The sequence below is a fragment of the Amblyomma americanum genome, chromosome 3 (assembly GCF_052857255.1).
Source record: "Amblyomma americanum isolate KBUSLIRL-KWMA chromosome 3, ASM5285725v1, whole genome shotgun sequence".
Classification (NCBI taxonomy): Eukaryota; Metazoa; Arthropoda; class Arachnida; order Ixodida; family Ixodidae; genus Amblyomma; species Amblyomma americanum.
Genome location: NC_135499.1, coordinates 32,717,200 through 32,744,890, shown reverse-complemented (window position 1 = coordinate 32,744,890; position 27,691 = coordinate 32,717,200). Strand labels below are relative to the sequence as shown.

At 49.6% G+C, this 27,691-nt stretch overlaps 1 protein-coding gene across 1 annotated transcript in view; it reads right to left on the bottom strand.

Moving 5' to 3' along the window:
• Window positions 1-27,691, bottom strand: part of LOC144124506 (proteasome adapter and scaffold protein ECM29) — a 409,805-nt gene that overhangs the window by 302,891 nt on the left and 79,223 nt on the right. The window contains 1 exon segment of the mRNA XM_077657223.1: window positions 10,791-10,980. Within this exon segment, the coding sequence (XP_077513349.1) occupies window positions 10,791-10,980 (190 nt within the window).

Genomic DNA, 27,691 nt, shown 5'->3' with positions numbered 1-27,691 from the left:
AACCGCCCACAGGCAGCAAGTCCGTGACGTCATCTCAAGCGATAGCGTGCTGCCTACTGCCCACGGCGTCACCATGAGAGCATATATAAACGACGCTCGCGGAATAAAACGCAATCATTCTGTTTGTGTTACCGATCAATTGAAACACAACAGTCGCGAAGAGGATGGGATGGGCAACAAAGACACCTTGAAGAGCGGCTACTCAGACCTGACAGCAAAGGCAATCCGATGGTGCTGGGGCAAGCGCCTGCCTTCACCGAGGGTGAAGGGGGCTGGTCCACCTACAGGGTACACTTGGAAGCGTATTTTGAAGCGCAAGAAATCTCGGATATAGCAAAGCAACGAGCTCTGCTGGTCGCCCCTCTATCCAACAGCGCTGTCAAGGTTCAAGGATGCTGCCACCCCAAGAGGGTCAACGACCTCCAATACAGCGATGACGTCGGGCATCTACAGAGCTATTATGAGCCACAAGTCAACGAAACAGCAGCCAGTATCAGTTTTTCACGCGCACACAAGCAGAAGGTGACAGTGTTCGGGATTTCATAGCCGCACTTAGCCGCTTGGCCGAAGACTGGAATTTACGAGTGATGCTGGACCGCATGCTGTGTAACCGCATAATATTGTCTGCGCCACCTAATGCGCGGTGTTAAAGAACAGCTTTTCGCCGGCCTCGTGCGCAGCTCCCCAAGCACTGTTGCCGAGTCTCTAGCGGAGACTGTCCGACAGAGCAGGTTCTCCGGCAGCGTTCCACCGCGTACGACCAGCCAGTCCTTGCTCCTTCTGTTACGGAGTCCCTCCCAGCTTTCAACAGCAATACAGACTTTCTCCGCGACATGATCCGCACTATCGTCCGTGACAAGCTAGAGAAGTTTTGTGGTACGTCGCAGCCAGCGGCCAGCTCCCTCATGAGCGTTATCCGAGAAGAGGTGCAGCAAGCTATCAGGCCTCCGTTACTATGCGGCGAACCAGAGCCAATCCAGACAGACTACTGCCGCCCGACATACGCTGAAGCTCTGCGACGCCCTGACCCAAATCCACCAGCATTTCCACCGCCCAACCAGACAGACTACTGCCGCCCGACCTACGCTGACACTCTGCGATGCCCTGCCCCAAATCCAGCGGCAGTTTTTCCAACCCACCACGACGTCCTGCTACCCTCCGTGCAGCCAGTGCAGCACCGCGTCCCGAGTGATCGAGAATCCCTGCGCAGAGCGGACGTTTGGCGTGGCCCTGACTGCCGGCATTTGTGTTACGACTGTGGGGAGCCCGGTCACCTGTTCCGCCGGTGCCCATATCGAGAGCTTGGCCTGCAGGGTTTTTCCTCCGCTGCGCCAAGGCCCCGGTTTGGCCAATGGCCCCATGAGATTGAAGGGTTTGTGACCCAGCAACCTCTGTGGTCTATGGCGCGCTGTCAGTCCCGATCACGTCACCTCGCCGATCATCGTTTTCACCGAATGCGCAGAACTCTTCGTGCGCCACAGCTGACCGCTCGCCCAGCCCTTGCCTGTAAAACTGAGGACAGCGACCTCCGGGGGCATGGTCGCTGGATATTGACGCTGTAAAGACCCCCTGACGACGCAGACGTCCGATGGTAGAGCTTTGACGACGTCGACGACAGCAGCTGAACTAAAGGACAGCTTCTTCTCACTCGACATACCCGTGCTTCTCGACGTTCACAGCATTAGCGCGTTGGTGGACACAGGAGCGAAGTTTTCAATTATTAGTGCCAAATTGGCAGCGCTTCTAAAGAAAGTTACAACTCCTTGCTCTGGCGTGCAGATCCGGACGGCGGAGGGCCACATCATTACTCCGCTTGGACAGTGCACGGCTAGGGTCAAGATCAGGGACTCGACGTTCATAGCTGCCTGGTGCTCCACGACTGTTCTTGTGACCTGATTTTGGGCGTAGATTTTTTCCGTGAGAATGGTGCTATTATCGACGTGTGGCACAGAACCATTACGTTTTCTACAACGAAAACCGATGACACCTCCGACGTTCGTCAACGCTGCTCCGCCCTTCGTATTTCCACTTAAAGAGTCTTGATCCCACCGCGCTCCAGTGTTTTTGCATGCGTCGAATGCGATGATGGGCTACGTGATGGACCTGCAGTCGCCGAGGGCAACCTTTCCTTGCTGCTGACACATGGCATTTCCTCTGCCCGAAGCCTTGTCCACCAACGTAACGGTCGGTTGGAACTCCTGATTACTAATTTTATGAATGAACCTCGTCACCTTTTCTGAGCTACAGCCGTCGCATGGGCCGACCAATTAGCCGATGTTAACGAGTTCTTTGCGTCCCAGGCCATGGAACGTCCAGACACGTCCCTGGGTCGCATCGATATTAGCTCCAGGCTCTCAACGACTGAACAGCGCGACCTCCGTGCCCTACTGCTCCAATACAAAACCTGCTTCGCAACCTCCTCAAAAGTGCGGCAAACGGCGATAACGAAGCATCAATGACGCTCGCCCCATAAGACAGCAGCCGTAGCGCATTTCCCCGAAGGAACGTGACGCCATCCAAACGCAGGTGAAGTAGATGCTTACAGATGACATTATTCAGCCCTCTAAGAGCCCATGGTCATCGCCCGTCATGCTTGTTAAGAAGAAGGATGGGACATAGCGCTTTTGCGTTGATTACAGAGCTGAACGCCATAACGAAAAAGGACGTCTACCCGCTGCCCTGCATCGACGACTCACTCGACAGACTTCGCTGCGCCAAGTATTTTTCGTCGATCGACCTAAAGAGCGGATATTGGCAGATTGAGGTTGATGAACATGACCACGAAAAAACTGCCTTCATCACACCCGACGGCCTATATGAATTTAAGGTGCTGCCCTTCGGCCTTTGCTCTGCACCGGCGACGTTTCAGTGCATAATGGATACTGTCCTGGCTGGCCTCAAATGGCAAACCTGTTTAGTTTACCTAGATGACGTGGTGGTGTTTTCAGAAACCTTCGACCAACACCCTGAACGCCTGCGGACCGTGTTGGATGCCCTGCGGTTGGCTGACTTGACATTGAAACCCGAGAAATGCCCCTTTGGCTACAAAGAGCTCAAGTTTCTCGGCCATGTTGTGAGCGCCGACGGCGTAAGACCCAATCCCGAGAAAACTGCCGCTCTAGTCGCCGAGTTTCCCCGTCCTAACACAAAGAAAGCGCTCAAGCGCTTCTCAGGCTTGTGCGCCTACTACCGCCGTTTTATCGCTGACTTCTGCAAGATCGCTGAACCCCTCACCCGTTTAACGCGTGACGATACATCGTTCGTCTGGACTGCTGAGCAACAGCCTGCTTTCACAGAGCTGCGCCAACGGCTGCACACTATTCCTGTGCAGCCTCACTTCAACGAGGAGGCTGCTACCGAGATACACACCGATTCTAGCAACATCGGGAGTGGTGCCGTCCTCGTTAAACATCAAGAAGGCATGGAACGTGTGATGTGGAACGTGTGATCGCGTATGCGAGTCACGCACTCTCACACACCGAAATTAACTACCCCACTTTGGAAAAGGAGTGCCTCGCTGTCGTCTGGGCCACGATGAAATTTTGCCCTTATATCTATGGTCGCCATTTCAAAGCGGTCACAGACCACCATTCCTTGTGCTGACTGACCAATCTCCGGGACCCATCAAGCCGCCTAGCATGCTGGAGCCTTCGCCCTCAAGAATATGATTACACAATTGCCTACAAGTCCGGACGTAAACACAAAGACGCCGACACGTTCTCACGCGCACCCGTCGAGCAAGCTGATGACACCGCAGAGGATGACAATCGTTTCCTAGGTGTGATCAGCAGTTCGGAATTGGTGGCGAAGCAGCGTGCTGGCGCTGACCTGCGGTCTGTCATGGATCACCTGGAGGGTCATGCTTCCAACGTACCTCGACACTCTTCCCGCCACTTGTCCTCTTTTTGCATTCGCAATGGCGTACTGTTCAAGAAAAACTCCAGCAACGGTGATTGGCCCTATCTCCTAGTCGTGCCATCAGACCTCCGCGACGACATCCTTTCGGCGTGTCATGATGAGCCCACCTCTGGCCATTTGGGATTTGCACGCACACTCGCTCAAGTGCGTCAGGGCTATTATTGGCCTAAACTTGCAAAGACCATCCACCGCTACGTCAGAGGTTGCCGTGAGTGCCAGCATCGTAAGTCACCACCGCTCAAGCCCGCAGGTTTGCTCCAACCAATTGCGCCACCTCGCTCACCTTCTGACCAAGTCGGAATTGATTTTCTGGACCCATTACCTGTGTCATCTTCTGGCAATAAGTGGATTATAATTGCGACTGATTATTTGACACGCAATGCGGATACCCAGGCGGTGCCGCGCAGTACATCCTCTGAAATCCACGCTTCTTCATACACCACACTGTTTTACAACATGGCGCCCCGTCCTCCGTCATCACCGATAGGGGCACCACGTTTACAGCGCAGCTCATGCACGAGGTGTTCCAGTTGAGTCACACGAACCACCGCAAGACTACTGCATTCCACCCGCAGTCAAACGGGCTCACGGAGCGCCTCAACAAAACTTTAGAGGACATGCTCGTAATGCACGTCGACATACAGAACAAGACTTGGGACGAGATCCTCCCATATGTGATGTTTGCCTATAGCACGGCGATTCAGGAAACGACTCGCTTTACGCCGTTTCGCCTTGTCTACAGGCGTGATGTACAAACGATGCTATACGGCACGCTTCCGTGCACCCCTGACGACCAGGCGCTCACGCCAGATGCCGAGGAATTTACCCGGCAGGCAAAGGAAGCCCGCCAACTGGCCCGTATGCACATCCGCCGGCAGCAGGCAACGGATGCACAGCGCGACAACGAACGACATCGACACGTCAAATACCACCCCGACGACAAAGTGTGGGTATGGACTACAGTACATCGCCCAGGCCTGTCGGAGAAGCTCCTGAGCCTCTACTTTAGACCGTACACAGTACTGCGCCGCATCACAGATGTGACGCATGAAGTCCTCCCCGATGGCACTCTTCCGAGTTCGCGCCGTCGACCACAACCTGAGGTCGTGCACATACTGCGTATGAAGCCTTACTTTATGCAGTAATGGGTGCTTCATCCGCGTTTTATTTTCTTTTATTTTTGCCTGCAGCTGTTTGGTGGCCCGTGATCGTTTGTTCGCTTGTTTTACTTTTTCGCGTTCCCTCCAAGTGCACCCACGTTTTCGCTTCCTTTTTGGGGGGAGAGGGAATAATGCCACCAGAACTCCCCGGGCAGCGCCTTGAGGACAAAGAAGTGAGAGACGCGCGTGCTCTTGCAGCTGGCACACTGTTTCTCTGCTCGTGGCCTGTGCCTAGCCCTTTTGGTCCTGCAACCTATTTGTGACAATATGCAGTGTTCAGGACGAAGACGTCAGACGTCGCCTGTTAACCCGCAGCCCGCTGTCATTAAAGAAAGCAGAAGACTTCGTCATTTCTGGTGAGGCCACCACTGAAAACGCGCAGCACATGTGGAGACTACCCTCCCTCGAGTCAGACACAACCAATTTCGTACGAACGGCTCGCTCCTGTCCGAAGTCTAGTAAACCAAGCAAGCTGTCTCACAATGAGCTCCGGCCGTGCACCCGATGTGGCACTTCCTCACACCAGACCAATGACTGCCGCCATCTCAGAACAGTGTGTCATCGGTGATGGAAGGGCGGCCACTTAGCACGAGTGTGTAGAGCATCGGACGAAGCCACTGAGGGTAGGCCCGGGTAGCATGCCTACTTTCTAAAAGTCAGCAAGATAGTTCTGAGGACTGCGGATTTTTGCACACACCGATTGCGCATCAAACAACGAACAGCATTCACATCACGCTTATTCTTCGCCGAATAAGTTGGAACGGAGTTCCGCTCACTATGCTGGTAGACACGGGGTCAGCAGTGAGAGTGATTCCGCGGGCAGTGTTTGAAGAACCCCCGAGATAAGTGGCCACGACTGCAGACAACAACAATGCAGCTATCATGTTTCAAAAGCCCATTTCCTATGGCTGGGAAGTTGCAACTCACTGTGAGCCTGGGTGGCACGGCTGTACAGTCCGAGGTGGTTGTTGTTGATTGTCCGGGACCGCTGCTTTGCGACCGTAACACCATCCGAAGCTTCAATACGGCTGGCGTGCCAATAATCACTGCCAACACTGTGACGTGCGTACAAGCGGGCATCACAGACAGAAGGTTGGAAACCCTGCTTTCAAGGTACAACGACATTTTCACTCTGAGACCTGGATTGCTCAAAGGGCCACTGATCCACCTGTCCGTCAGAGATGATGGCAGGCCTCGGTTTTGTAAACCTCATCACGGTGCAGTACGCGCTCAAGCAAATGGTGTCAGAGGGGCTAGACAGGCTAGTCTATGAAAAGGTGTTATCTCCAGTGACGTCTTCGGAATGGGCCACACCCATCGTGCCTGTACTCAAGAAGGATAGGCGGCTACGGTAGTGCGGCGACTTCCGTCTCACGGTGATTTCCGCGACCCTGATGGAGCAATATCTGTTGCCAAGTGCTGCAACGTCTGAGGGAACACGGCCTGCATCTAAAGCGTGAGAAATGCAAGTTCAGACAAGAGCAAGTTACGTTTCTTGGGCCCTGCATTGGTATCAACGGCTTACGGCCTAAAAGCGATAACATAATAGCACTGCTCGATGCTCCACGGCCCACCTCGGTGCGTGAGCTGAAAGCTTTTTTGGGCCTTTTAAATTACTAAGGCAAGTTCTTGCCAAAACAGTCAACTCTAATGGCACCCTTATACACGTTGTTGGCGAAAGGCGTGAAGTGGTTCTGGGGCAAGCAGTAGCAGATGGCTTTCAAAGCAGCTAAGGCAGCAGTAAAGAATGCAAAACTTCTGGTGCATTTCGACCCAAACAAGCCCCTTCGTTAAGAGTGTGATGCATCAGCAGTGTGTCTGGGAGCCGTATGGTCGCATCGAGTCGGCAGCGTGGATTACCTTATAGGATTCAGATCATGAACGCTAACGAAAGCCAAGAAGAACTATTCCAGCTAGAAAAGGAGGCGCTGGCTTTCGTGTTCGGTGTAACCCAGTTTAGAGACTACCTTTATGGAAACCACTTCCATGGAAACCACTTTATGGAAACCACTTCCAGAAAAGGAGGCGCTGGCTTTCGTGTTCGGTGTAACCCAGTTTAGAGACTACCTTTATGGAAACCACTTCCAGCTGGGAACAGAACGTAAACCAGTGACGGGATTGTTCAGCCCGGGATTCCGCCGGAGGCCACTGCACATATTCAGCGTTGGGCCCTGCTCTTGGTAGGATATGGGCACTGCCTGTCATACCGTAAGGGATCCGAAAATGTGAACGTCGACGCCTTCAGCCATATCCCTCTCCCTATTCTGTGGGAGCAGCCTAACGAACAGGAAGATGCGCCCGGGTATATATTACATACTGAGGCTGTCAATGAGGCACCCATCAGTGCCCAAGAGTTGGCGGCCCTGACCATCCGTGACCCTCTGTTACAGCAAGTGCGGAAATGGATCCTGCATGGCTGGCCGACGTATCTGGCAGAGACAGAGGGGCGGTTCCGGCCATTCTTTAAAAAAAAAAAAAGCAGTTGACTGTTAGTCATGACCTCATTTACTGGGGGCATAGAACAGTCGTGCCGTCAGCGTCCGCTGCAGGTCTTCTAAGGCTCCTCCATGAAACGCACCCAGGAATGGCTGCGATGAAAAACCTGGCGGGAACCGTTTTCCGGTAGCCAGGGCTGGATGCCGATATCGAGAGGGTAGTACGCTAATGTGATTCATGTGCACAAGCCAGTGCAACGGTACCGGCACTGTGGCCAGAAACCGGCCAGAAGTGGTCTAGAGTGCACACTGACTTGGCAGGCCCCATCGAGGAAAACATGCTGCTAGTGGTGGTGGATGCTAAGACCAAGTTGCTAGAGGCCATACCAATGAGAAGCACGACGTCCGAGTTCACCGCGGAAGCGTTAATAGCCATATTTGCCAGGTTTGGACTGCCCTGCACACTGGTTTCAGTAATGGGCCACAATTTGTCACAATTCGTAAAAAGGAACGGATCAACCATGTGACGACTGTGCCTTACCACCCACAGTCAAATGACCTGGTGGAACATGCGGTGCTCATGATCAAGGAAGGCCTTCAAAAAGCTCAGGGGACAGCCTCATCACTCACCTGAGTAGTTTTTTATTCCGCTATTGACAGACACCTACTAAGGGTGGAAAGTCTCCATCCGAGGTGCTGCTGGGGCACCAGCTCCAGAACAGACTGGACTGTTGGCTTCCGAGTGCAGCCAGTGAACTGCAATTTGAAACACGGGCGTCTACCATGCCGTTCTTTGCAGGACAGCCGGTGTGGCTCCGAAGTTTTCACCGCTGGCCCAGGTGGTTGGCTGGAGTGGCCGTGAGCACACAAGGGACTCGGATGGCAACTGTGTCTTCGCCGAACGGTGAGCAACGTCATCGTGCGGATCAACTGCGACTGCGCAAACCCAAGGGCTCCGACACAAAGCTGCTAGCTTGCGTCACAGCAGCCAACACCCCTAACCAAACCTCGCCCAAGCCAGACAACATTGCTAACCCCACTCCGGTGGAGTCGCCTCCCAATGAGCCCCCACTGCTTCATCGGTCTACCAGGCAACGACGTCCACCTGAAAGACTCAATTGTAAAAGGGGGAGATGGGCTGTGTCATGCAAGCATGTCGTCAACCACCCGCAGGCAGCAAGCCCGTGACGTCATCTCAAGCAATAGCGTGCTGCCTACCGCCCACGGCATCACCATAAGAGCATATGTATAGGACGTTCGTGAAATGAAACAAGATCATTTTGCTTGTGTTACTGAGCGGTTCAATCGAAACACAACAGCAAATCTGGCAAGTGCGCCTACGTAGCCTTGGCAGCCTACCAGGTCAGCCAGCGGCTCTCGCTATCTTGCCAAAACAAGTGTCGAATGCGACGCGCTGCCTGTGCTCAAAGGCAGCACGCCACATTTATCGCATCAGCTGTGTATCCCGTCAAGCGCTTCACACTTGTGAACCTCGCTTCTCACTCAGACGATGCGCATATGTGCAAGATGACACACACTTGTGCTTACAGTGCAAAACATGAAGAGCTGGGTGGGCCTTTTTTGATTTCATTGGTTGATGATTGGAGGACACTATTCTTGCTCTCACCAACATGGAGAAAGAAGGGGGGGGGGGGGGGGGGGGGGGGGGGGGGGGGGGCAGACGGCATGGCCACGTGGCACTCTACGAGGCCACTGCTGATGGCTATAAGGTTGCAGTGGTGGCAAGGGGGGAACGTGTCAGCGGACGGTATGTCGGCGGTGTGCTCAGGCCACTTACAAGAGAATGATAACAGCAAAAACCAAAACTCTTCCCCATCTTGGTGCGCTATGGTGGTTGGCAAGATAGATGTGTTGAGGTGGCTTGCAAGCCTCGCAAGCTCGCATAGTTAGCAATGAGGGCTTTTCACGTGAGTTATCCACAGCATGTTTTTGGCGGATTCTTAGCATGCTAAGAGACGAACTTCAATATAGCGAAATTTCAGTGTTACAAAGTAAACTTCTTGCCTTAATGACTTCGTTAAATCGAGGTTTAACTGTAGTGAAACACAGCACATATGTACAGGGTCGTCCACTGTTAGTTAGAATGTCGCTCCGTGCTGCCGGCGCTCCGCGGGGCACCTCTGGCGGGCGCCGGAGAAACTATTGCGCAGGAGCAGTGAGAAAGGCGGGGCTTCGTGTGTCGTCTGCTACAGTGTGCTCTGTATTGCAGTGAAGTGGGCTTCAATGTTGCACTGCGTCCACATAATGCCGATCGGAGAAACGTTTCTGTGTCTGTATTGCAGTGAAGTGGGCTTCAATGTTGCACTGCGTCCGCATAATGCCGATCGGAGAAACGTTTCTGACTAAACAAAAGACTGGAGAGAAGCATATCAACTGCTTATCCCGTTGCAGAAACAGTACCAATGTGTTCTGCTCGCCTGATTAAATTGAAACCTACAAATAAGTACACTGGGGAGAAAATGCGCGCCACGTAATATTCAATGCTTTACTACTGTTGCTGCAACGGGATAAAAGTGGCTGATAGGCTTCTCAGCAGTCTTTTGTTTATTCTGAAACATTTCTCTGATCGCCGTTATGGGGACGCAGTGCATCATTGAAGCGCACTTCCCCACAACACAAAGCACACTGTAGCAGACGCCGCGCGAAGCCCCACCTGCAGTTCTTAATGCTCCTGCGCAATAATTTCTTTGCCGCTTGCCAGAGGCGCCCCGCGGAGCGCCGGGAACACGGAGCGACATTCTAACCAAGTGTGGACGACCCTGTACATACGATAGGTGGGGGAGCACACCAAAGGCAGAAATCAAAAGCCCGTTGACACAAGCATGACTGCTATGTGCACCGCCCACACGGTCACCAAGCCACGCACGCCGACAGATAGTATCTAGAGTCAAGAATAGGAATGCACCCGCAGCCTGTGTATGAGAATAATATAATATGGTTTATAGGCAACAGATGGTCGTTGCAGTGTTTTACTGTCTTCATGCAAACTGAGTAATGTGGACATAAATCTTTCAGCAACTGTGAAGAAAGTTGCCAGAAGTCCAGACTAATGGGCCACTTGCTGGCACATTATGAAAACAACTTTGCGCAAGGACACGGGACATGAGGCGGACATGTACTTTCAGACTGCACAGGAGGGGGTAGGTTTTCATGCACATACTTCCTTCCAGAGGTTTGCTAGCTTGCTTTTGAAAAAAAGATCCCTCCTGTAGGCAGCTACCTCCACAAAACCGATCGGACAGATTGGGATGCATACCTGCGGCCCAGGGCAGGAAGCGCACCAGCAGCTGGGCATACATGTGGGGCTCTCCCCTGCCCTCCGCAGCCAGGGTGCGCAGGTAGCGGCTGACTCGAGGTGCACCTGCAGGCTCTCGCACCGACCGCTCGTACGGGGCCTCAGCCACGCCTGCGCTGGCATGCAGGCACCGGCGCAGATACCGCAGCACCTGCCACACATGGTGTGAAGATGATGTGCGAGAGTGCACAACTAGCCTGTGCGAATAGCATCCAATTTTTGGTTGCAAAACAAATACTTTTGCATACATTTCAATATGAACATAAGTAGCTTAAAAAAATAAATTTTTTTCACAAAACACAGCAATGAAAAGAAACATGTTTTGCTCACAAATCTTGTTTTCTAATCACCACCATAATTTATGACACTCATACGGCCTACCAGGCATTGGAATCATGTAGTAGTAATTGTAATAAACTTTATTTCGTAAGCTAATAGTCGTGATCGAAAATGAATGGTAACCTACAGTCCATCCATATCTTCACAACCTTCTTCAAGGCTACTGAATACGTGCTACACTCCCACTTAATCAACAAACTCAACATTATACCTAGACTCTAACATTACCATGCCTTCAAAATTTCTCATCGTTCAAGAGAATTAGAGAGAGGTGTTTCTATAAAGTATCATGGTAAAAAAAAAATGCGCAGAAAAATGACAAGGGACAGCAACGGGATCATACGCAAGCAAGCACTGCAATTACAAGTAAGGATTACTCAGAAAAACATCCAACGTAAATACTGCAGCAGGCAGATGACGATGAAGAGCACATATCCCATGACAAGAAGACGGATGGCGATGACGATCTGTCTCTTCGGCACTGCTCACAGCTGTCTTGGCTGCAGTCATCGTTGTTACTGAAAAAACTTGTAAATATATTCTTCCCCGCAATGTATTTGGTGGAGGCACGGGGTCGAACTACACAAGACGGAGCTCCTCAGTGGATGCGAGCTTCATCATCCAGAGATGCCACAAGAAACCGTGCAGGGAGCAACACCGGCCATGTCGTTAGTCATCATTGCCCACCCCCGTGATCATGGGACATGCTGGGACGACGCCGGGACAATTCTGGGACGATGCTGTCGGAATGGCACCGACAGCATCGGCGTTAAAAACTGGCTGAACACGTATGTTGTGCTGTGTTGGGTTTAATGGCGCATAAGCAACTAAGGCTATCATGCGCCAAGCTCAAGGTATAAGAAATTGTTTTCTGTAGACCTTTACAAAGGTATAAAAAATACGGCGGTGTAGAAAGCTTAAAAGGTTATTTGCTTCTGCCCAGTATTGAGACAAAAACAAGATTCACAAATGGCTAATATTAACGGTTTCAAAGTAGGCTGGGTAACCTCATCAGCCGTCCTTGGCTGGGCAAGGACTGGAGGCCCCCAACCAATCAAAATAAAACACCTCAGCCCTTTTCTCAGGAATGAGTACATGGCTGAGGTTCATCAGGCAAAGTACTGGGTCATGTTTTACATCTTTTTAAGAACACCAGCTTCTGTTAAAAATCTAAAAACGCAGGACATGTCCACAATTGCATTTTCACCCAAGAGCAGTGATGAGTGAAAAGGGATGCAGGGGAATGCATATTACAACCGTGCTAAACGACGAGGGACGAAGAGAAGAATGCACAAGACACAACACGGAACTTCAACTGAGGTTTACTGCAAGGAAAACCACATATATACAAGATTCATAATCACACCTGATAGACAGCAGACACCATCACGTGACACTGGCATGCGGGCGCACGTGGCACAAGTTAGCATCAAGATAGTTGCATTCCTTCTTGGATAAGGATATGGAAGTGGTGCTTATGCAATGGTCATTTTCTTTTCTAATGCTGTAGGCTTCAAAAATTTCCCTGCTAAGCTGGGTCAATAATTTTTTCAGGACAATTGTGTCTCGGAACCTGGGCGTGCAGTTACGGCAATGGCGACAATGTTTCGCCAGTTCACCGTCCCCCCCAATGATTGAACGGCTGCGCGGTGCTCCTGAAGTCTAACATTCAGGCAACGTCCAGTTTGCCCTATGTAACAATTCCCACATGTGAGAGGTATTCGGTACACCACCCGTTTTTCAGGGAACGGACCTGTCAACGTGCTTAGTGCGGCACCCGTTCTTTTTTCCATTTCCGTGCACCATACTGCACATGCCTGAAAGCTTCTTGGGCGCCGTGAGGACCACAGGGGCCTCACATTTCATGACCACTTTTTTGAGGCGATGTGAAATCTGGTGGAAGTACGGCATAGCCACGGGTCTCCGGCGGTGTGGTTCTTCACTTAGGCAGTGCTTCGGTGGGCATCGAGCTTCCTTGGCAAGGGCTTCTACCACCGAAGTGACCAGCTCACAAGGGAAGCCCGCACTAGTCAGTCGTTGTAACTGAAATTGCACGCTGTTCTGCATTTCATGTGGGCAAGACTTATCAAGAGCGGCGAGCAGGCAGTTTTTGACTATTCCCCTTTTTTTAAGCTTTGAATGAGCTGACTGGTGGTTTAAAATACCTTTTCTTGAGCGAGGCTGGTACCTCCAGCACACCTGGGTTCCACTAGTACTCGTAACAATACAGATGTCCAAAAACTGCAAGCATACCTGCGACGGCAACTCATAGGTGAAGCTCAACCCTCAAGCTCAACACTCACTGAAGATTTCAAGAATTTAGCTCACTACTGTAATGGCCCCTTCTCGAGATACGCCTTTCAAGAAAATGGCATAATCGTCTACATATCTAAAAATCTTAGGCGAGTGGGCTGTGCCAAGGTTTGCAGCGATTCGCTTCTCACAATATGATAAAAATATGTCGCTTAACAAAGGGGCAATACATGAACCGATGCAAACACCGTGCTTCTGAATGAAATTCTTTCCCTCAAAATTAACTATAGTCGAAGCAAGATAAAAACGGAGCATTTCTACAAAGTCATTCACACTCACGCCGCATGCGTTTTGAAAAGCCACCGAGCCGTAGTCATCTATGGTATCCTTAAGAGCACAAAGCAGTTTGTCTTGTGGTATGGAATAAAAAAGGTCAACCACGTCAATTGAAAAGGGAAACAACGATTCACCTGTGCTTTCCTTGTCACTAAGAAATATGATGAGCTCTTCAGAATTCCTAATCAAGAACGGGTCCTCAAAGCTGAGCATGTGTAGGTGTTTCTGAAGAAACTTCGAGACTGCCCCCTGCCACGTATCGCGCTCAGATACAATGGCTCTTAAAAGAACATCTTGTTTGTGGGTTTTTGCAGAAAGGAAAATGCTAAGTGCTCTGCTGGACGCACCCTTGACAGTCGAACAGAGCCTCTCCAGATTACATCTTTCACATAAACCTATCGCTAGTTTCTTCAGCTTAGCGGCGCTAAACTTTGAGGGGGAGAAGTTTTTTGAAACAGCTTCTCTCGCTTTGTGACGACAAACCGAATTGGGCAGAAAAGCAAAACTACCCTCTTTATCAGAGATCATTAAGGCAAGATCATTCTGTTTAAGGAACTCAACAGTCTTTTTTACATCAAGTTTTTGCTTCTGTTGCGGCCGCTTCGTCACAAGGGAATTTACACCTTCTGAAATACACCAGCCTCTTTCCTCCTCAGGGGCACGTCTAGCGATATTTTTGACATGCGACAACAGCTCTACTGGGGAATCCTCAGGTTCCGTGCGTTCAGAACTTAGGGCCTTTGGACAGCACCAAATCAACATACGTAGGAACACAACAGTCACCAATGTAGCTAACTTAACCTGGCAGCGGATTTTTCCTTTTTCGACTTTTAACCCAATCGAGGAGCGCGGGAAGGCATAGGGACCACAGTAGTTCAGTGATAAAGCTACACTCATGAGAGTACCTTCTATACACGGCATCACAGTTCCCTGCTCCCCCAACTTGGGATGCTGCGAGGACCCGTAGGCAACCTTGAAGATGTCGAACTTGGCTCCATAGTTCGGACCGTAGTATCTTCATCAGTCTGGTAGAATGCCTTTGCGAGGGAACACACATGGAGAAGGGGAGAATGACCTCTGGAAGGACGAGCCGGTGGTTCAAGGCGAAGGCACACACGCGCGCACGACAGGTGACGATGGCCGTCAAGCTAACAAGTGTAATGGCTGAATTCACACAAAGAAAGGAGAGTAGAACAGGGCCCATTGAACTAGAAAGTAGCACATTTAAAAGGCAAAGGCGGGCTAGTCGGTGGTTAACAGGGGAGTGCATATTGCAACCGCGCAGAACGACGAGGGACGAAGAGAAGAATGCACAAGACACAACGCGGAACTTCAACTGAGGTCGTTTTGCGCGGTTGCAATATGCACTCCCCTGTTAACCACCAACTAGTCCGCCTTTGCCTTTTTAAGAGAGATGCATTGGTTATAAAACGGAGAGAAGCACTTTTTCCGTAGCTTTCTCAGTTTCGAACATGAAATTAAAATGTGACTGACTGTAAGTTCATCTCCACATGTACAAACTGGTTTGTCTTCTTTTGTTAGCAGAAAGTTGCGTGTGATGTGCGTGTGGCCTATACGGAAACGACATAAAATAACTTTATTGAAACGATCTTGGTGCAAACGCGACATCCATTCACCTAGGACTGGCTTTACCAGGTGCAGTTTGTTGTTTACTTCATTGTTCCAAGCTGTCTGCCATTTTTTCCTTAACTTCTGCTGTACTAACTTCATGCAGTCCTTAAAGGTTATAGTTCTTTTTATTTCCTTGCCATGGGCTTGAGCAGCATCTGCTCTCTCATTGCCTTTTATTCCCACGACTCAGGACCCAGCACAGTTTTATATTTTGTCCTTGAGCTGTGGCAGCTACTATGTTGTGTATGATGTCACCAAGCAGAGGGGAGCTTGCATTTTTAGAATGGAGAGCTGTAAGTACACTTAAGGAGTTTGTGTAAATAACAGCGTTTTTGAGGTTCTCACTTATTATTTTTCCTATGGCCACACATACTGCGTAACATTCTGCGCTGAAGATGGATGCGCACTGTGGTAGTTGTACTATTTCCTCCGAATTCCCTCGCACCAGTGCGCTTCCTAATTAACTATCTGTTTTTGATCCACCAGTACGAAATTCTGTAAAACTACTGTATTTTTCTTCGGGGGCAAGGAATTCTTGTATAATATTTTGTTGTGGAGTTTGTTTTTTATGGAACTGTGTAAGAGCGAAGTCACAGATTGTACGGAAATTGTACCATGGAGGCAATGCATCTCGTCTTCGAGCAATGCCAGGTAATGTATCTAGCACTCCAAGGTTCTGGCACATCTCTTCAAAACGCAGGAGAACTGGCTTTATAGCTAGCTGTTTGTTTATACCTAGTGGTTTGGACGCTAGGGTAAATACAACTGGTTGAACCCAACCCTCATGCTTGTAAATGTAAGATTCTGCTTCGAAGGCATAGTATGGGTCTCGTATGAGACTTGCGAAGAAAATTTAACAAGCTGGGACACGTTCAAGAAAAAACTTCGAGAACTATTTGGAAGGCCACCCAGCCAACAGCTTGTTGCCAAGTGGGACCTTGCTACGTGCACCCACATGTTGACAAAAATCCTACATCTCGTACATTCAAGACGTGGTGGTGCTTTGCCGGAGAACTGATGATGAGATGTCTGGATCGGATAAAGTCAGCAATGCGTTAAAGGGAATAGTGGATGATGCTTTCAACTTACTGGTCTTTGTTACAAAAACCACACAACTGTTGATGCCATCACAAAGGAATGTTGACGCTTTGAAGATACCAAAAGCAGCCGCATTAACCAGCCCTTCCATCACCTCCCAAACATGGCTGCAACTTCTTCCTGCCAAGACCTGCTGCTCGACAGCAGCCGACATCACTGGACAATGTGACCCACCCCGTCCGTCGAGAACTTGAGCTCATATCTCCTGCTACCATACAGCCATATGTTGCCAACACCCACCACCCTACTATTTCTTTGATCGAAGCCGTACTCAGTCTTCTTCTTGTGGCATATGTACTCTTTGTCATCATCTGCCCGCTGCCGTTTTCTGTCTACAGTTTGTAAACTTGGGTCTTCATGCTGTCAGCCCTGTACATCTGTCTCCTGAAGCAAAGTTTCTTCAATAAATCCTGCTTGACCTCCAGATCACCCAGAGTGCCGACGTGGAGAACACCCGATGACAAGCCAATTATTTTTCTACTGCTCTTACATTGGTCACATAATCCAAAATTGCTGCAACTGACTCTTCCAGTCGGAAAGGTCCCCTTTTACCTAATTTCATTGCCCCGATGAATGCCCCCATCACTTCTCACCCTGTCAGGAACCTCCAAAGCTCTCCTGAAAACATGCAGATTCCCCACTCCACAGCCATCAGTCCCCTTCTTCCAACCTCTAGCTTCTCATTCCCCCATAGATGCTCCCAGCCAAAGACAAGACACTGCAGTGTCTGGAGAAGGTGCTGTAGTGCCGATCCACCTCTGAAGTTCTCAAGTGGCTCTAGGCACAAGACGTAATTTGCTGGCCATCCACATAGGATGGCATAGCAGTAGCTGCCCTCAGCAGGTCTCTGTCATGAATTCTAACTTGCGTCGCCACCTCAGGAAAGTGTTAACCTTTGCACCTACAGCCGTTGTCCGCATCCCCGATAGAGGGACACCACCGGTCACTGCCCTGTGCCCAGCCCATGTGACCATCTCTGGCCACCATACCACTCTGAAGACATAAAACTACGCAGGAGACAGGACAAAGAAAAGATGCAGACAGGACGAGCGTAGACTAATACCCCTGTCACACGGGCATTTCGAGGGCCTTCGAACCGATAGTCTATCGACTCAAAGGCGATCGAGCGCTGCCACACGGGCAGTTTCAATGGCGATCGAGTCGATAGCCTATCGAGTCAACGGAGTAGCGCAGAACTCCATCGAGATTTCGAGGGCCTTCGAGAGCTGCCCAAGGTTGCTAGCGTTGCTTCGAGCGGCGCCAAGCGCACTTTCGTACACGACACATTCACGGTGCAATAACACGAACAAACATTATGCGCATAAAATTTAATGCAAGCAGTCTGTAAAATTATTTTAAAATTATATTAGACTGGTTTTAAGCGCATTAAGCGCATTGATTTTGCGTTGCAGTCTTTGCGTTGCTTGCGTACTTAATGTTGACAACATGGCGGCACCCTGCCCGCCCGCTTCACAGCGATAACAGCTTCGTCGCTAATCCCTCAAAGCAATATCGTGTTCTAAGCTGTTGTATTCGCCTTCGATTTGTCCATTCTTACCCTCGCATAAGGTTTCCAGAGACAAATAGCTCTTGCTTTTCAGATATCATGGCGATTTCCCAGGTCTTAAGCCTGACGAAGCAGCGCTCCGACAAAGTTGGACTGGCTTGGTTTTGGCTCGTCTTGTATTAGAGTGGCTACAGCAGTGTAAGCATATGTCTCTCGCGTACGTGCAATTAAAAGGGTTTTGAACGACTTTCGCGTATGCCTGTATTTCAGCATTTAGTATACATTTATCAAATATTTTTGTTATTTTTGCAAAATCCAAAGTAGCGATTGTGGCGCCACACATCCGTGGTGTAAGACACGAGAACCATTTCAATGGCCATTGAGATTTGCCGTGTAGCAGCGGCGAGTTCGATGGCGATTGAGAATCTCGAAGACCCTCGACTCGAGGGTGATTGAAACTGGCCGTGTGACAGGGGTATTACAACTGATTTATTGGACGAAAAAACACAAGCTTCCTTCAAGAGCAACGCATGCGCAACCAAACTTAACGCCCAAAGCAAAAGTACACATTCTTATCAACCCAAAAAGTCAAGTTCCTTCTGATACAGGTGAATTGATGCTTCACTAACACATTTTTCCGCACCGCATCTAGCAATTTTCCAGGCTTCAAAAATTTTGCGTGCCTTCCGGTCCTTCGCGCAGCCTATAATCTTCGTTTGCTTGAAAAGCGGCGTACAAGATGAAAAAAGTATTTTGACCACCAGCATCGTCCACGTAGGCTGCCTTAAGGGGTGATGCGGGTCTTGAGATTATTTTTTTCATTTATGGAAGGATTCTTATTAAAGTCAGTCTGCAAGTGCATTTACTTATGTAGAGTCCAAACAAGCAATTAGAATTTGAGTAGCGAAATTAAAATTTGAGTTAAAAGCAACAATTTAAGAAAGCTGCTAACTAAACTTAATGCACATGTAAAACCCAGTAAAAATAGCATCAACGCATAGCTCAACTCTTCCCGAATAAATTGATAGCAAGCTTATTTCAATCACCCAAGTCACACAAGAGAAAAAGCTTGTAAGGTAGAGTCTGTATTTATAAAATCACGAACATAGGTAAAGAAGCTTAAAATCTGTGTCCTTATTGAGTCGCAGGAAATGCCTGTAGCTTTGGCTGCGCTGATGAGATGCTATCTTGAGAGGTGTCACCAAAAGAGCGTGAAACAAACTTTCAAACAACAGCTCGAAAGGGAATGAAACAAACTTTCAAACAATAGCTAAATGACGGCGATCAGAAAGCAGTTCCAGAATTGTGGTTGCGTGAAGTGGAACGTCATTTCGAAGCTCGTGCTTAATTTTTCAGCCATGCCACTCTCTACGTATTCATTGTTTTTCGTGCTTTGTGATCATTATGAGCATGCACATTTTGCAGTGATATAGTTTGAACGATATTTGGTTTTCCAAAAAAACGGTTTTCCAAAAACCGACTTTTCCCCAATACTTTTTGAGTTCTCAAGACCAACATCCCCCTTTAAACCCTACCACCCCGCCAGCCTAGCCCCGGAATGGCGCTGCTGCCGCTGGGTGGGGGGGTCATGTAGCAGGCACGATGGAGAAAGAGTACATTTGCCACGAGTAGAAGATGGACGGAGGCGACAACGAAGATCTATCTTTTTTGGTGCAGCTCACAACTATCTCAGTTACCGTTATCTTTGTTCCTGTAAATATATTGTCACTGGCAAACGTAGCAGGAAGCATAGCCGTTTACAAGGGCGAGGCTTGCCGAACCGCGGCACCCATCTAGACGTTCGGCCACGCGCTGGGAGAGAAGGTTCGGCCATCAGGTGGCACCGGCAGAGAGACAGCTGTGTGGCATTGCCCCCCTCCCTTCCAAGAGGCATCGGCTCGATGCCGCACGCGAGGGGGAAAAACATAAGTAAGGCGGAAAGTTAACGACACGAGTGTCTTCGTGGAAAGGGGCTAACGGGAGTAATACAGCTTCATTCGCGCCACGTGGACTACTTAGGACGTCGGTTGTCGAGAGGACCGGACAGTTCCTTGAGGAAGCACCTCGTAGGTCACCGCGCTGAGGCGGCGTAACACCTGGTATGGACCAAAGTAACGGCGAAGAAGCTTCTCGGAGCGCCCTCACAAATGGATCGGACTCCATACCCAGACTTGGTCACCAGGTGTGTAAATCACCTCCCTGCGGCGGAGGTTGTAACGCGTCGCCTTGTTGTTGACACCGGATTCGCTGTCGAGCAACTTGGTGAGCGGCTTCGGCGTCACGAACAAATTAAATTGTTCAGCGTCCACGACAGAAGAGGGAGTAGGATCCGGAAGAAGCATGGCATCCAGCATGGTCAAGGCTTCTCGACCGTGCACCAAATGGAAGTGAAGCGCGTCGTTTCATGGAGCGCAGTGTTGTACGCGAACGTGATGTAAGGCAGTATCCGGTCCCAGTTCATATGGTCATCGTCGACATACATAGAAATCATATCGGCAATTGTCTTGTTAAGCCGCTCAGTCAGTCCATTGGTTTGCGGATGGTAAGCTGTAGTCTTTCGATGGCTGGTGCCACTGAGTCGAAGTACCTCGCTCGTAAGTGCCGACGTATGCGCAGTTCCCTTGTCAGTTAATATGACCATTGGGGCACCGTGACGAAGCACAATGTTGTGAATGAAAAAATGTGCAGCCTCGGCGGCGGTACCACAGGGAAAGGCCTTGGTCTCACAGTAGCGGCTAAGATAGTCAGTGGCAACAGCAATGTACCGACTACCCATGGAAGACAGCGGAAATGGGCCGAGTAAGTCCATGCCGACCTGTTGAAATGGGAGGCGCGGAGGATCGATAGGCTGCAGGATCCCGCAGGATCAGGTTTAGTCTCTTCCGGCGCTGACACCCACGACAGGTTCGTACGTAGCGGTGGACAACTTCAGCAAGCCTGGGCCAGTAGTATTTGTGGCGGATGCATGCCAACGTGCGGCAAACCCGAGGTGGCCCGAAGAAAGGTCATCGTGGCACGCACGCAGAACTTCGTCACGAAGCGTTCTAGGCACTGCAAGCAGATAGACAGTGTCCGTTGGGCCGTAGTTCTTTTTGTAGAGGACACCATCGCACAAGCAAAACGATGAAAGTCTGCGCTTGAAGAGTCGAGGTGGAGATGGAGCGGTTCCGTCGAGGTACTCGATGAGGGGTAGCAGTTCGGAGTCTGCCCTCTGTTGGCGAGCAAGGGTGGGCGTGGTGACAGCACCGAGAAAAGTGGAATCGTGGTCGGACTTGTCCGTGGGGCAAGGAATCGGAGTGCAGGATAGACAGTCAGCATCGCTGTGTTTCTGGCCAGACTTGTGCACAATGGTGACATCAAATTCTTGTAACCAAAGGCTCCATCGAGCAAGCCGCCCCGAGGGAACTTTCAGGTTCACCAGCCAACACAGTGAATGATGGTCGCTCACAACCCGAAACGGGCGGCCATACAAGTACGGTCGAAATTTCGTAACTGCCCACAGCACAGCCAGACATTCCTTTTCCGTCATGGAATAATTGACTTCGGAACGGGATAAAGTGCGACTGGCGTAAGCAATCACGCGTTCTAGACCATCCTGCCGTTGAACAAGGACCGCACCAAGACCAACGTTGCAGGCATCAGTGTGCAGTTCCGTGTCGGCCTCTTCGTCAAAGTGGCCAAGTGAAGGCGTACATTGGAGATGGGACTTGAGTTCTGTGAAGGCTCTTTCCTGGTCTTGGCCCCAGATGAAGGGTTCAGCATCTTTCGTCAGGCGGGCCAGTGGCTCAGCGAGCTTGGAGAAATTGTGAACAAACCGGCGATAGTACACGCAGAGGACCAAGAAACGACGCAGGCTCCGTTTGTCTGTTGGCTTGGGGAAGGCAGCTACAGCGGCAGTCTTTTCGGGGTCTGGACTAACACCTCGAGCGCTAACAATGTGACCATGAAAATTTGACTCATGAAACGCAAAGTGACATTTTTCGGGCTCGAGAGAGAGAGACCAGCGGAACGTATGGCCTCTAAAACAGCACGCAAACGTTTCAGGCGCTCATCGAACGTGTTGGAGAAGACAACGACATCATCGAGATATACGAGGCACGACTGCCACTTCAGGCCAGACAGCACGGTGTCCATCATTCGTTGGAATGTGGCAGGGACTGAGCACAAGCCAAAAGGGAGCACCTTAAACTCGTATAAACCGTCAGGAGCAATAAAGGCCGTCTTCTCTCGGTCGCATTCGTCGACCTCTATTTGCCAATACTCGCTGCGGAGGTCAAGGGACAAAAAGTAGGTGGCATGGCACAGGCGGTCTAGCGAATCATCAATGTGTGGCAGAAGGTACACAGCCTTTTTTCGTGACGTTATTGAGGTGCCTGTAATCCACGCAGAACCTGAGGGTGCCATCTTTCTTCATGAAGAGAACAACAGGTGATGCCCAGGGGCTCGTGGACGGTTGTATGACATCGTCCTGGAGCATTTGTGTAACTTGGCAGCGGATGGCGTCACGTTCTTTTGAACACACCCGATAAGGGCGTGGCATAGTGGTCTTTGGTCGTCAGCAACAATAATTCGGTGCTTGGTAAGGGGCGTCTGCCGCACCTTGGAAGTTGATGCAAAACAGTCGCGGAAGGAATAGATTAGGCTTTCTACGCAGCGTTCCTGACTGGCCAAGAGGTGCAGGTTTACATCGGTCGGAATGGTCGGTGGTAGAAGTCATAGCTCGCATAGGTCTTGTCAGTGGCTTAAACTCAGGTTGCAGGCCTCACAGGCGATGACTCGCTTTATGGACAGGTGTGGTGTTCGCGCGTCAGCGAGAAGCGTCAAGTATATCGTCGGGGTACTCCACCAAATGTCACCGGCAAAAGTAGCAGAAAGCACAGCCGTTTACAGGGGCAAGGCTTGCCAAACCGCCGCGCTCATTCAAGATAAAGAAGACGTTCGGCCACGCGTTGGGAGACAAGGTTCGGCCACTAGGTGGCGCCAGCAGAGAGACAGCAGTGTGGCAATATTCTTTCCGCAACAATACAATTTAACTAGGAGTGTGCCAATACTCAAATGCAAATTGAATTGCAAGTTCATGAAATGTCCGATTCGCAAATTGAATACCTGGTATTTGGGCGGCCGAGTGCTCTCTTTATTTTGCAACAGGCTCAGTGCCAGTGCAGGTGCGATGAAAGATCTGCCATTTCTCCCTCTTCTCCCAATTATTTTTGTGCATCACAAATTGTTGATTTACGGCCTCTGCACAGCAGGTGGAACTAAATTCACAATGGCACAATCCTGAAAGTACTGTCATGGTGCAACCGAATCATGAACAGCCAAAAAAAATCTACACTTCATGCAGCTGGAACATCGCTATGGGACCCAGGTCATGAGGAAAAGCAACCACACAAGCAGTGCACACCAAAGACACGAAAAAAAGTGGCAAATCTGCCGAAATTTTAAGTTTTCAAATGGAACAAAAGCACGGCACAAGTGGAACCACAGTGAACTGAACAAAAAGGGTGATGATGATGACGATGAATGCACGCGTCACCACCTGTAGAGTGCAAAAACTTTCCTGCTCCTGGCTCTCCACATGAGAACGCTGTCAGCGCTTCATTGTTCTGGCTCTATGGTTTCATTTTTTCATGCTGCATACGTTTGCCACTGTAGAACAAAGGTTTCTGTGTGCAGTGCCTGTCCCAGCAACATGGCTGAGCATACGAAAAGTGCCATCTGAAAGCATTTTGTAAAAGACAATCCTCAAAAAGCAACATGCAAGACCTGCCATGCCAAACTTCGGACACCATCAGGCACAACGACACCACTGGCAAGCCACCTGAAGAACAAGCATCGTGCTTCGTTCAGTTCGTTTTTGGCAGAAAGTGGGAAGCGAACAAGGTCAAAAATGCAACACAGCCTTCCATCAAATCTAAGCTTGAGGAAGCAAAGAACACAAATTATGGTGAGGACTTTCCGGGTGCAAGCACTAGATTTGTAGCAGCATGACTTTGCTAGAAGCTAGGGGTTCAGGGAGCTTATGAATGATATGAAGCTAGCGTACAAAATCCCCTCCCAGACAACTTTCTCAAGAATGATTTGACCTGTACAAGGACACTGTAAGAGCTGTCAAGGGTCAAATTCATGCCGCCTCCTAGGCAACTTTCTCAACAACGATATGACCTGTACAAGGACACTGTCAGAGCTGTCAAGGGTCAAATTCATGCCGCCTCCCAGGCAACTTTCTCAACAACGATATGACCTGTACAAGGACACTGTCAGAGCTGTCAAGGGTCAAATTCATGCCGCCTCCCAGACAACTTTCTCAAGAATGATTTGACCTGTACAAGGACACTGTCAGAGCTGTCAAGGGTCAAATTCATGCCGCCTCCTAGGCAACTTTCTCAACGATATGACCTGTACAAGGACACTGTCAGAGCTGTCAAGGGTCAAATTCATGCCGCCTCCCAGGCAACTTTCTCAACAACGATATGACCTGTACAAGGACACTGTCAGAGCTGTCAAGGGTCAAATTCATGCCGCCTCCCAGACAACTTTCTCAAGAATGATTTGACCCGTACAAGGACACTGTCAGAGCTGTCAAGGGTCAAATTCATGCCGCCTCCCAGACAACTTTCTCAAGAATGATCTGACCTGTACAAGGACACTGTCACAGCTGTCAAGGGTCAAATTCATGCCGCCTCCCAGACAACTTTCTCAACAACGATATGACCTGTACAAGGACACTGTCAGAGCTGTCGAGGGTCAAATTCATGCCGCCTCCCAGATAACTTTCTCAACAACGATATGACCTGTACAAGGACACTGTCAGAGCTGTCAAGGGTCAAATTCATACCGCCTCCAAGACAACTTTCCCAACAACGACATGACCTGTACAAGGACACTGTCAGAGCTGTCGAGGGTCAAATTCATGCCGCCTCCCAGATAACTTTCTCAACAACGATATGACCTGTACAAGGACACTGTCAGAGCTGTCAAGGGTCAAATTCATACCGCCTCCAAGACAACTTTCCCAACAACGACATGACCTGTACAGGGACACTGTCAGAGCTGTCAAGGGTCAAATTCATGCCGCCTCCCAGACAACTTTCTCAACAATGATATGACCTGTACAAGGACACTGTCAGAGCTGTCAAGGGTCAAATTCATGCCGTCTCCCAGACAACTTTCTCAACAACGATATGACCTGTACAAGGACACTGTCAGAGCTGTCAAGGGTCAAATTCATGCCGCCTCCCAGACAACTTTCTCAAGAACGATTTGACCTGAACAAGGACACTGTAAGAGCTGTCAAGGGTCGAATTCATTCACGCCGCCTCCCAGACAACTTTCTCAAGAACGATTTGACCTGTAGAGGGATACTGTAAGAGCTGTCAAGGGTCAAATTCATCCCGACCTGTAGGAAGGCGTACAGTCTTTGTCATTCACAAGTGACATGTGGACGTCAAGGTCAAACCAGAGCTAAACTGGACTCATGTGCCATTACTTGACCTCGAACATTGAAATGAGGTTGTTCGTTTTTGGCAAACACAATGTGATGGATGGTCACACTGACTGCAACATCTTAGCACACCTGCCAGCAATGACGAACGAATGGGATCTGCCACTGCAAGAGGTGCCCATTTTTGTTGTGACGGATAATGCTCGCAATTTATGTGCAGCTCTTCGGGACTTTCAGTGTACTCCAATGCAGTGTTTGGGCCATACATTGCAAATGGCTATCAAGAATCTCAGGGAAGAAACTGCAGGACTGCCTGCCATTTTTAAGAAATGCCATGCAATAGTGGGCCATTACAAGCACAACGCCCAAGCTGCAGCAAGGCTAAAGGACTGCCAGCGGCGGATGGAGTTACCCCTCTTCGGGCTCATCCAGAATGCAGAGACAAGGTGGCATAGAGCATATCTCGTGCATAGAGCATACTGTTTCCTGAAGCTGAAAGATGCAGTTTGCCATTAACTTACTACCTCTGAGACACCCAAAATGACACCACAGGAGTGGAAAACAGTGGCTGGACTGGTCAAGGCTCTCGAGCCAATTGCATCGACAGCCAGAGGTCTGAGTGGGCAGTAGTATGCAACCTTGTCTTTGGCGATACCATTCCTTTATGGAATGCATACAGTGCTGAAGGACTTTGCTGCAGCAGATGACAACATGTCTCTGTTTGCAAAAAGCATGAGGACAAGATTTCCAGGCCACAATGAACAAAGATCATTTCTTGCATTGAAGCTTTCGAAGAAACAGGGCTTCTGGAGCTTGCATTGGAGCTGAGCAACAGAGCTTGTCAACCCCACCATCAAGTGACAGTGCTGGGTCCTCAACAACACACAAGCAGGTGCAACGCCAGCACATGGAACATTGGCATACTTGTTATGTCATCAGAAGACAGTTTTTGAGAGTCAGTTTGCAGCAGGGCATAATACAGGCAAGCAGTACCTTCCCGGTCTGTGCAGCATGGCTATAAAATACAATAAAGCCTCATTGATATGTTCCTGTCTCGTACGATTTCACGGTTCGTATGCTCAAAACCACGAACATTAAAAATGTCCCATAGAATTAAACTATATTTCTCCCGATTAATGTATTCGTGGATAACACGACTTCCCAGGTATTACAATTTAAAATTTCGACAAATTGTGGTCGTACTGGTGCGAATCTCTGTACTGTTTGTTTGTTCATTCTTCAAAGCTGCCGGCACGCTGGTTCATCGCTTCGTTTGCGATACAAGACACGACCAGATTTGTTTTAATTGATCGCATCCAGGCAGAGCCGATTCTACGTTGTTCCAGGATGTTGTGGTAACTTTGCACACATATCTCGAAAGTTTTCCACCAGCTTTACGTTGAGTGCTGCTGTGAGTGGCAGGCATTCCGTTCGACGACCACCGAGCACGTTTGTTGCTACGTTGCTGCCGAGTCATTCAGTTCTTTGCAAGTGGCGAGCGCAAGTCAGCCCAAATAAAGAATTTAGTTTGAAAGCCCTTTTCACTATCTTCCCTCTCGCTGGACTGCTGTCACCACTACGTGACAGTATAATACATTTATTGACCAACCACACATGCGCAAACATACAAGTGGGCCAAACGTCAGGGCACGTGACACAAAAAACCTAAAAAGCCATGGTGGCTTCTCTGCAGTGCCTAGATGCAAGGAGGCAAAGCACCATCATCACCACCAGCAACAACAACAGCAAAAATAAAAACCGCGCGCTAGTATTCGAGACACCTGTTTTTGCGGGAACACGACACGAAGAGGAGAAATGCTAAGGTTTCTTCGTGGTGCTTAAGGGAAAGGGGGCAAGGCATCTGCAACCTACAGCGATATGCTCACATATAAGCGAGCCGGGCCTGGGAAACGCAGCTTAAAATGCAGAAACGCTGCAACAATGAGCCGCCGCAGTGGCTTCCCTACGGTACTTAGGCGCAAATGGGTAAAGTATCCAAAAATGACGAGAAAGAGAAAAACATCCCCTATGCTCCTATTCGTTTCAGTGACTGTTGGCTTCCGTCATGTGTTTCTTTTCCGTTCCCTTATCTGCTCAGTAATGATGGGGCTATCATAGGCTCACCGAAATCTGCAACAATGTTCATAGACAGAGGAGGTAAAAGGAGTACTTGCGGAAGAGGTAAGGTAAACTAACAAATTCATATTTGAAAATATTCTACTAGATTTGCAGCTACTTTTGCTATTTGCTTTC